This window comes from Chaetura pelagica, unplaced genomic scaffold (genome assembly GCF_000747805.2).
Source record: "Chaetura pelagica isolate M959 unplaced genomic scaffold, ChaPel_1.0 scaffold55, whole genome shotgun sequence".
NCBI lineage: Eukaryota > Metazoa > Chordata > Aves > Apodiformes > Apodidae > Chaetura > Chaetura pelagica.
The window spans coordinates 2,244,697-2,256,175 of record NW_009953571.1 but is presented as its reverse complement, the minus strand read 5'-3'; the positions used below and the strand labels follow the sequence as shown (position 1 = coordinate 2,256,175).

The 11,479-nt window shown below is 45.7% G+C and overlaps 1 protein-coding gene across 1 annotated transcript in view; it reads left to right on the top strand.

Moving 5' to 3' along the window:
* The first annotated feature begins 10,408 nt into the window (after positions 1 to 10,408).
* LOC104390449 (heat shock factor protein 5-like) overlaps positions 10,409 to 11,479 on the top strand; it is a 13,558-nt gene continuing 12,487 nt past the window's right edge. Inside the window, exon 1 of the mRNA XM_009999587.1 lies at positions 10,409 to 10,568. Coding sequence (XP_009997889.1) covers positions 10,409 to 10,568 — 160 coding nt within the window. The remainder of the gene's footprint in view (positions 10,569 to 11,479) is intronic.

Here is an 11,479-nt window from a genome sequence, read left to right as displayed (position 1 = left end):
AAAAGAGAATTTATGGCCTTTGGAAGAAGGGGCAGACAACTCTCAGTGACTAAAAAAACACACTTCAGCACCAGGGAAGCTGATGGAGCAGGTCATCCTGAGCACCATTATGCAGTGCATGCAGAACAGCCAGGTGATCTGGCCCAGTCAGCAAGAGTTCATGAAGGGCATGTCCTGTGTGACTAACCTCATCTCCTTCTACAACAGGGTGACCTGCTTATGGGATGAGGGAAGGGCTGTGGATGTTCTCTCCCTTGACTTTAGCCTTTGACAAGGCTTCCCACAGCATTCTCCTAGAGAACGGAGGGTACGGCATACGGGGTTTTGGCACAGGACTGGGCGGGCAGTAAAAAGCCCGCAGCATATCTCTCTAAATTATTGGACCCCGTAAGCCGAGGTTGGCCTGCCTGTCTGCAAGTGGTGGTAGCAGCCACATTATTAACTGAAGAAGCTCAGAAGATCACATTTGGAGGGGAAATTAAAGTGCTATCTCCCCACAATATAAGAGGAGTTTTGCAACAAAAGGCCGAAAAATGGATAACCGATGCCAGATTATTAAAATATGAAGGTATCCTAATTTCCTCCCCAAAACTGACTTTGGAAACTACTTTGTTACAAAATCCGGCCCAGTTTCTCTATGGGGAACCTAGTGAGAAGCTTGAACATAATTGTCTCCGTGTTATAGAGGAACAAACAAAACTTTGGCAAGACCTAGAAGAAGAATTATTGACAGGAGACTATACGTAGATGGATCATCTAGAGTAGTGGAGGGAAAAAGGAGATCAGGATATGCTCTTATTGATGGAAAACCACTTAAGGAATTAGAATCAGGCCCTTTAAGCCTGGGTTGGTCTGCCCAGGCCTGTGAATTATATGCAATATTAAGGGCATTACTGTGGTTAAAAAATAAGGTAGGCACTATATATACCGATTCTAAATATGCATTTGGAGTCATACATACTTTTGGAAAAATATGGGAAGAACGAGGTATGATTAACTCTCAGGGGAAGGGATTAGTACATCAAGAACTGATAGCTCAGATTTTACAGGCTATCAAAGGCCCTAAAGAAATTGTGGTTGCACATGTAAAAGGGCACCAAAAGGGGTTAAACCCACAGATAAGAGGAAACAATCTGGCAGATCAAGAGGCAAAAAGGACAGTGTTATTCATTATTACCGAAGAAGCATGAAAAGATTGTCCAAATTGTGGACAAGATCTGGAAGATTTTCCATGCTATGAGTGTTGGAAGGAATTTGGAATAGATGTAGTTCCCTGTAGATGCTTGATTTATGAGGGAGAAAATCCAAAATATGATCACTGTTTTTTGCATGGAGAGATTCACACTCTCTTAAGCTTTACAGTACAGGAAAAAGACAAAATGACTCAAATGGGAATAAAAGAAACCAAAGAGGGAAAATGGAAGCTCCCAGAGGGCAGGGAAGTTCTTCCAAAACCATTGGCTTTTAAAATTTTGCAAATGTTTCACGAAAATACCCATTGGAGAACTCAAGCATTGGTGGACCAGTTTGCTATAAAATATATGTGTATTGGCATAGATAATATAGCAAAAAGAGTGGTTAATGACTGTATGGTCTGTAAAAAGATAAATAAACACCAAGTACTGGAGAGGGTATTAGGAGGTAGAGAATTGGCTCATAGAGCATTTGCTAAAATTCAGCTGGACTTCACAGAGCTCCCAAAGGTGGGAAGGTATAAATATCTATTAGTAATAATAGATCATCTCACCCACTTTGTGGAAGCCTTTCCAATGACTAGGGCCACTGCTCAAACCGTAGTGAAAGTCTTATTAGAAAATATAATTCCCAGATATGGAATAATAGAGGCAATAGACTCGGACCGAGGTCCTCATTTTGTTTCTAAAACTGTGAAAGAGACCCTACAAGCTTTGGGTACGTGATGGGAATATCATACTCCTTGGCATCCCCAAAGCTCTGGAAGAGTGGAAAGAATGAATGGGGAAATAAAAAAGCAACTTAAAAAACTCATGCTGGAAACCAAAACGTCTTGGGTAAAATGCCTTCCCCTAGCCTTACTTAATGTAAGGACACAACCAAGGACAGATGTGGGCATCTCTCCTTTCGAAATGCTTTAAGGGATGCCCTATGATCTGGAAGCCCTGCCTGATCACCCCCAGCTTCAGGAATCACAAATTAAACCGTCCTTGCTCCAATTAATGGCACGGAGAAAAGAATTACAGGCTAAAGGACTGGTGGTCCAGAGACCCCCACTGGACGTTGCGATTCATAAAATACAACCGGGAGATAAAGTGTTAATCAAAACCTGGAAGGAATCCCCTTTAACTCCACATTGGGAAGGGCCCTCTGTTGTTTTACTCACCACAGAGACTGCGATCAGAACGGCAGAAAGAGGGTGGACGCGCGCCAGTCGGGTAAAAGGACCAGTACAAAAGGACACTTGGAGGATTATCGATACCCCTGGGGACCTAAAACTAAAGTAAGGACAGTCTGAATGCGTATAGCCATTTGTATCTGTATAAATATGCTGTAAATGGTGGAAGGTCTGTTCAAAATAATAAAAAAAAAGAGCTTTAATTAAATAACACCTATTTGATCATTTAAGAGGTATTGCCAATCTAGTGCTGCAGGCCTAGAAATATCTGAAAATACACCGGCCAGTAAAACAGCACAATGAACCTCCTGAAGAATGCTCCTGCTGCTGAGAAGATGATACCCCTTGTGGCTCGAAGCACCCGAGTCGACAAGCGAGGCAGAGAAGCGCTGAACAGTGGAGGATGGACCCTCAGGAGTAAGAATGTGCAAAAATATTGGACCGGTAATAGTGCTCACAACGTCAGGGCCACTAACAGCCACGACAGAGGCATATACCTGGGAAGGAAAATATTAAAACAACCAAATATTGAAATAACGCCAAAATTCCACCCTTTACAGTATGCACCAAAAATAGCTATAATGATTTTACTGAATCTCCCAGGTCCATATGGGTACTCCCACCAACCCTTTAAATGGACACTGAGCAGATGGGAGGACCATCATGTAATTCAAACTATCATTACTCCTGGAGCACCAGTGTTTAAAACACAGTTATGTGAGTTAGCCCCCATAAAACCCTGTCTAAATCTCATTCATTATTATTTGTGTCCGAGTTCTAACTCAGGGAGAACATCTTGTAACGCTCCCAACCAATATTATTGTGCTTACTGGGCATGTGAAACAATCACCTCATATTGGAACCCAGGAGCAGGGCCAGATAAGTACCTGGAAATTAAAAGGGGCCCTCAGGGATGCAGCCCCCCCTGGTTCAAGTGTGGGAATTATCGAGACCGGAAAGTGTCAGCACCTAGAATTAACTATACAACAACCCCTTGATGAGAGATGGCTACTAGGAAAAACTTGGGGAATACGGTACTGGGAGCCTGGAATTGATAGAGGGGGGCTCATATATATAAAGAAAGAAAGAATTCCCAATGACCCTGATCTGGTGGGACCAAATGAGATATTAGCAGAGGAAATATCTCTCTCATCAGATACAGAAATGCTTAATGAGACAGATACCGAAAATAGCACAACTGTAACAATTAATACTCAAGAGTTTGGGGGCAATTCTCTTTGGAAATTGGTGCAAGCCAGCTATCACGTACTGAACGCTCCCCGTCCAAACTTGACCAAACACTGCTGGCTGTGTTATAATGTTCGCCCACCCTTTTATGAGGCCCTTGGAATTACAGATAACCCCAAAGTAATCAGACAAATCCTCCACAATGTCTCTGGAAAAAAGACACCAATCAAAACCAGGGAGTTACCTTAGCTCAAGTAACCGGGCAAGGGCGGTGCTTTGGGAACGTCCCTTCCAATAAAAACCACCACGATCCCCTCAAATAGAAAGCCACCAGTGAGGCTCTGCAGAGAGGGAATGAGAAGGTCCCAAGCCCAGTTAGAAATTAATCTGGCCTCCATGGTAAAGGACAACAAGAAAAATTTCTATAAATACATTAACAAGAAAAGAAAGATCAGAGAGACCCTCCATCCCTACTAGATGCAAGAGGAAACAGTTGTGAAGAATGAGGAAAAGCCTGAGGTGCTAAATTATTTTTCCACTGCAGTGTTTAGTAGCAGGACCAGCTATATTGAGGGAATCCAACTCCCTAAGCTAGGGAACAGGGACCAGGAGCAGAGCAATCCCCCCACAATCCAGGAGGAGATGGTCAGAGACCTGCTACACCACACGGACGTGCACAAACCTATGGGGCCGGATGGGATCTGCCCAACAGTGCTGAAAGAGCTGCTGGGGGTGCTCACCAATTGCTTTTTCTCAAGAAGCCTGAGCATGTACAGGGGCATTAATATTACATGATTTCACAGAGTTTGGATTGGAGACACATTTGAAGTGAGCTAGAGAGCTAGGCCCTAAACTTATATAGCTGTTTTGTAGGATGTGGCTCAAATGCAAGGTAAATACACTAGTGAAACTTAGTGTTTCCTGAACTACCATCTAAGCTCTCTGATAATCTAGTTCATCTTTGATCCCCGATCTTTCTCTGCGACAAGGTGACCTGTTTATGGGATGAGGGAAGGGCTGTGGATGTTCTCTACCTTGACTTTAGCAAGGCCTTTGACAAGGCTTCCCACAGCATTCTCCTGGAGAAGCTGGCTGCTCGTGGCTGGGATGTGCACACACTTTGCTGCATCATAAACTGGTTGGACGGCCGGGTCCAAAGAGCTGGGATCAGTGGAGTTAAATCCAGTTGGGGCCGGTCACCAGTGGTGTTCCCTAGGGCTCTGTGCTGGGGCTGCTCCTGGTTAACATCTTCATTGATGACCTGGATGAGGGGATCGAGTGCACCCTCAGTAAGTCTGCAGGTGACACTAAGCTGGGTGGGGGTGTCGATCTGCCTGAGGGCAGGGAGGCTCTGCAGAGGGATCTAGAGAGCCTTGACCGATGGGCCAAGGCCAATGGAACCAGTTTCAATAAGGACACATGTTGGGTCCTGCACTTGGGCCACAACAACCCCAGCAGTGCCACAGGCTTTGGGGGGGAGTGGCTGGAGAGATGTCCAGAGGAAAAGGACCTGGGAGTGCTGAGTGACAGCTGGATGAACATGAGCCAGCTGTGTGCCCAGGGGGCCAAGAGGGCAACACCATCCTGGCCTGCATCAGGAAAAGTGTGACCAGCAGGACCAGGGAGGTGATCCTGCCCCTCTGCTCGGAATTGGTGCAGCTGCACCTCAAGCACTGTGTGCAGGTTTGGGCACCCCAGTGTAAGAAGGACATTGAGGTGCTGGAGAGGGAGCAGAGAAGGGCAACCAGGCTGATTAGGGGTCTGGAGAACTGGCCTTGTGAGGAGAGGCTGAGGGAGCTGGGGCTGTTCAGTGTGGAGGAGGCTGAGGGGAGAAGTTTAGGAGTTGTTCTGGTTTAAATATTAAAGGTGAACGCCAGCAAAGCAGAGAACAGAACTGCTCTCTATTACACACAAACCCCCCCTTCACTGCTCCCCCAAAGGGAAGAGAAGAGTGCACATAAAGACAGATTAAACTCTGAAAATTGAAACTAGAAGCAAACTGACTGTAACACAAGCAAAAAGGGTAACACGTGGGGGAAGAACAAGTCGGTATTTCTATGCAAATATGCAAAAGGCATCTCGATGCCGGCAGGGACATGGGAAAGGCAGGGCCGCCCCAGGGGAGAGCTCCAGGGCTCCTCCCAGCACCCGATGCAGTTGGATTCTGGAGCCAGCACGTGGGAAGCCGCAAGGAACAGCAGCAGACACAGCCCCAGGAAGTACAAAAGGAACCAGCTCCCTGCTCGCCTGGCTTTGCTCAATTGTGGCAGGAAGTGGGCGGGAATACTGACCCTTCCAGGCTTTCCGGGGCCTCAGGACACTCTCTGTGGGCGTCCAACACCGCGCCGGGGTCTCCCAGACCTTCACAGGAGTATCTTTTGATGAACCAACACATCTTGATTTCATTGGAGTTCCCAGGGGAGTTCCAGACAAGCATGAAGCGAGAACACAAACAGCACCAGGGTTTCAATCTTCTTTCTTGTTTGCTTGTTTTCCCGTGGGTAACAGTGAGCAAGAATGTAGATTGGATAAATTATATTCCTTATAACCAAGAGAGATTTGTAGACTGTAGCAGAGATGTAGTAAAAGAGAGCTGCAGTAAAAGGGTCTGCACAACAGCTGGATGCTACTGGTAGAAGGGCTTGGGAAAACAGAACAGCCTTAGGCATGAAAGGGGGCAACAAAGCAGATGGAGCCAGCCCTACAGGCGGTGTGTGGGACCGGGTAGAGAGGGCCGGGACATCAAGTGGTCATCTCAGCCCTACTGGGCAGGCTGTCACCCTTGGAGTACCCAGCCGGCGGGGAAACAAGGGAGGGATCAGTCGGTCGGGATCAGGGAATCAGAAGGTGGGCTGAGTGCCCACCCGGTGTGCCTGCTTTGTGGGTCCCCTGCTCCTGCAAGTGCAAAGGGGGCACTTTGATTTCCCAATGTGTCCTGTATTCCTCTGCCACTCCTCACCTCCTCCTCTTCCCCCTTTGGTGAACTGCCAAGGACCTCGAAGAGGAGCCTTTCCAACGTCTCCTCGTCAGCAAGCTCAGTGTGGGGTAGAAGAATGGACAGTGAGATGGAATGAAAACTGGCTGAACAACAGAGCCCAGAGGGTGGTGATCAATGGTGCAGAGTTCAGCTGGAGACCTGTAATTGGTGGAGTCCCCAGGGGTCAGTGCTGGGTCCAGTCCTGTTCAGCATCTTCATCAGTGACCTGGATGAGGGGACAGAGATTTCTCTGACATGCCTAATGTGCAGATTATATGTGTTTTGTTTTGACGCCACTGAAATCTCTGTTACGAAGTTCACTAATAATTAGGGGAGAAAAGCCTTTCTAGAAGGCAGTTTTTATGCCTGCTTACTGCTTTACTAGCAGTCTAGTAATTCTGATGTGTTGAATATAGGGGTTTTTTTATTTGAACTGTTACTATCCTCAAGTCAGGATAGTAGATATGTTAGAGTGAGGAAGACTCTTTAACCTGTATTGATTAGAATTTTGTTAATTCTCTCTTTTACTGGACAAAGAAGCCAAATGAGGAGGAGTAAAACGGCACCCACTGGGTAGATGTCTGAAAAAAAAGTTGGATAAAGAGGAATTTCAGGACCTGTAATTGGCAGCTTGAGGGATAGTGCCTTGAGGAGAAATCTGCTCTCATATATTAGGCAGGAAGAGGTGACTAAATACATTTCATGTTCACTGCCTTCTGGTTGGATTTATTTCAGCAAAATTATTGAGGGAAGTCTCATTGATTGTCTCCTCTTGCATACCCAAATTAATTATTCTTATCAGCTTCTCTATTATCTGCCTTTTTAAAATTTATTTTTCTATTATTGTTGCTACTGTTGCCTCTGCAAAGTTACATTTGATATAACTGTGAAGTTTCACGTTGTTCACAGGACTTTGTTCAGTTTTAGTACAACAGCTCCAATCATATTAAATTTCTCAAACCAAACCAGTAAGCTGTAAGCAGCAGGCTAGACTTCAGCACAATAGACTGTAAATTCAGAAGGTCCTGCTCATGGTTTTCCCCTCCTTTTCTGTTAAAAACTTGAAAGTTGAATATGTTAAGGATGGAATTTTCATTACTGGTCAGTGTGGGACTTATTCTGCTCCCCTTGGAAGTAGGCATTGGCAAAACTCCCACTGATTTCAAGAAGGGAGTACTGGGTTGGATCTTAATCATAGAATCATAGAATGTATTGGGTTGGAAGGGACCTCTAAAGGTCACCTAGTCCAACCCCCCCTACTATAAGAAGGGACATCTCCCAACTAGAACAGATTCCTCAGAGCCCCATCAAGCCTGACCTTGAATGTCTCCAGGGTTGGGGCCTCCACCACTTTTCTAGGCAATCTCTCTCAGTGATCCACTCCCCTCATATTAAAGGACTTTTTCCTAGTGTTCAGTCTAAATCTACCCTTCTCTAGCTTGAAACCATTACCCTTTGTCTTACATTATATGCCCTTGTAAAGAGGTCATCCCCAGCCTTCTTACAGGCTCCTCTCAGGTATTGGAAGGTCGCTATAAGGTCTTCCAGAGTCTTCTCATCTTCAGGTTGAACAACTCCAACTCCCTCAGCCTGTCTTCATAAGAGAGGTGCTCCAGCACCCTGATCATTTTCATGGCCATTTGTGATCTTGCAAAGTTCTAAAAATTCTACCAGATTTCTATAACATCAGCTCATAAAAAAATACTTTAATCAATTCATTTATTTTTAAAAAAATATTTTCCTGATCTGTGTACTTACTGTAGTTCCTTACGTTCCCTTCTCCCATACAAACCTGAGAAAAGCCTATTTCCCTTAACTGCCAGTGAAAACTCAATTTCTTTTCCACAAGAGGGGTAAGAGTTGGCTGTAAGCAGCTTGCAATTGTAAAATACTCTCTCAGACTTGAGGAGCTTGTTTTTGGTTTAAATATGTTGAAGTATAATTTAGTTTTATTATCATCCCATATTTTCTATAATTTTATGCTTTTTAGTGATTTTTTTTCAAATGTAGTTAGGTTTGGGTTTTTTTGCAGCTCTTGCTGATTACCTTAGAGCTTTCTCATGATCCTTTTGCATGATGTAACCCACTTTGAGAAGCACTGACTGAGGTCATTACTTTCTGAATATACTACACCACTTAGGTGTTTTTATGTGGTGCTTTGAGCTTCAAGGGAGACCAGATTACAGGCCATCTGGTTAAGCAGGACCTGCATACGATGTGGGTAGCTAATACCGTAAGAACCTAAATGCTTACCCTAAGATCCAGAAACACCTTTTGTTAGAGAGATGACTGAAGGGATGGTATTTGGTGGTCAGGGAGTGAGGAGTTCCTTCTGTGCAAAAAAATCCATTATGCTGTGGTTTAGGAGAGTCCAAAGATTTCACAGTTTACACTGTTCACTCTTTTATTGTGTATACACACTCATGTGTTCATTTACTTTAGTTGTCTCATTTGCTAACATTCACTAATTTGCTAAATAACACTTAAGGACTCACAGCAATACCAAAAATAACATAAATGTATTACTCCATTTTAGCTCATATCTACATATATATCTATTAGTGATGTCGTTGATTTGCGGCAAGGCCAAAGCATAATTTCAACATATTTTCAATTCTTCTGCAGGGTTTTCAATGTCAGGCATTGTGGCTGAGATGCAAACGTGTGCTCTTGGAGCTTGGATTTGCAAACACTTCTAAGCTGATAAAATCTTTGAAAATATTGGTCCTGCTGTATTGCTACCTCTGGCCTTTTGTTCTGTTCCTGCACTGCTTTTTGCTTATACTGGCATGAACGTTAGCATGGCCAGACAGTGAATCAAATCAGGGGGCTGATTTGTGTTGAAGCTTATCTGGTATGGAAAAAAAGGTTGCTATTTGTTCTCTCTTCCACACCTCTATTTATGCAAGCTAGTGAGGGAAGGTGACCAGGGATATGAATGAACAGTCAGGTGGAAGCAATGGGACAGCTGGTTCTCATGCTAGCATTGGTTAAAGGTATTTTGAAGTGACACCCTTGAACTTTCATCTGTTGCATGCCCTGTCCAAGCTTGCCAGGAAGCAGTTTTGACTCTGAGGCTTTGATTTCCAGATGCACTTCTCAAATGGTGGTGGCAGCTGCAGTGGCAGTCATTGCTGGCTCTGGTTCCTGCCCCTTCATTTTGTCAGCATAAGGATGTCATGGGGAATCTCTTTGCTTCCTACAGTGTGTGAGCTGTCATTCCCTGCCCCCTCTTCTCTCCCATCCACTCAGGTTTTCTGATCTGGATTGTTCCATGGGATGGGTGCAAATGAACAGCTGTGGAGGTAGTGGGATCACGAAAGGGAAACTTTTATTTCTAGCTTGACCTAAATAGTCTGAGGGAATCCTGGGCTGGGACAAGTTCTACCTTGCCTTCAGCACCCTACATACTCTACAACAATTTATCCCCTTTACTTCCAGTTCTTATTTTCAGCCTCAGGAGTAACCAGGCAAGTGGTTGTTTTCTTCATTGCCTTGATCTAATTAACCTATAAAACATGTATCTGCTGTTAGTAATGTTTAGTGGCAAAGGTTAACAGAAAGGAAATTAATAACAGTATATAAAAAACAAGGATAGGAAGCAATGGGTACTCCTAGTCTACTGGTACTTCAGCCCATCTCACCACTCTCTTTTTGCCACTCGACTTTGTATTCAATGTGGTGATTTTGCTCCCTGCCTTCCATCCCCTGCACTTCTCTTAAAAACAGAGTTGGATGTCTACCTTCCCTGCTTCTGCAGCTCCTCCCTCCTTAAGTTTTAACTGCCCGCTTTAGAAGCATGGATTCACCTTTCCCAGAGATTTCTTTCTAACATTTTCATCCACAAAGAAAAATAAAATTGAGTCCGTGTGATGCAAAATCCCCAGGAGTCAATCCTGAGCCCAGTCTTACTCAACGTCTTCATCAGTGACCTGGATGAGGGGACAGAGTGTATCCCCTGCGAGTTTGCTGATCACACGAAGCTGGGAGGATTGGCTGATGCCCTGGAAGGCCGTGTGGCCATTCAGCGAGGTCTGAAGAGACTGGAAAGCTGGGCAAAGAGGAACCTAAGGATGTTCAACAAGGGCAAGTGTAGAGTTCTGCACATGGGAAGAAACAACATGCACCAGTGCAGGTCAGGAGCTGAGCTGCTAGAAAGGAGCTCCACGGAGAAGGACCTTGGAGTCCTGGTGGACAACAAGTTATCCATGGCTCAGCAATGTGCCCTTGTTGCCAAGGAGGCAAACGATACCCTGGGCTGCATTAAGAAGAATGTGTCCTGCAGGTAGAGGGGGGTTCTTCCCCCCCTCTTCTCTGCCCTAGTGAGACCACATCAGGAGCACTGCAACCAGTCCTGGGCTCCCCATTGCACGAGGGACAGGGATTCACTTGGGAGAGTCTAAGAAAGGGCTACGAGGATGATGAAGGCACTGGACCACCTGCCTTATGAGGGAAGGCTGAGAGCCCTGGGGCTGTTTAGTCTGGAGAAGACTGAGGGGGCACCTAATGAATGTATATAAATATCTGAAGGGTGGCTGTCACGAAGGAAGGGCCAGTCTCTTGTAAGTGGTGTCCCGAGATAGGATGAGCGGCAGGGGATGGAAGCGAGAGCACAGGGAGCTCCACCTCCACACGAGGAAGGTCTTTCCTGTGAGGTTCACAGACACCTGGGAAAGGCTGCCTGGAGAGGTTGTGGAGCATCCTTCTCTGGAGACATTCAGAACCTGTTGGGATACAGTTGTGAGCGACCTGCCCTAAATTCTGGGGTGGTCCTGCTTTGCCAGGGGGTTGGACTCGAAGATCTCCAGAGGTCCCTTCCAAGCCCTGACATTGCCCGCAATTCCCGGCCCGCAATTCCGCCTTTTCCAGCTCCTTCCCCGGGGGGCCGGGCGTCCCGCCGCGCGGGGTGCGGGGCCCTGCAGCCTCCCCCGGGGACGCCTGCG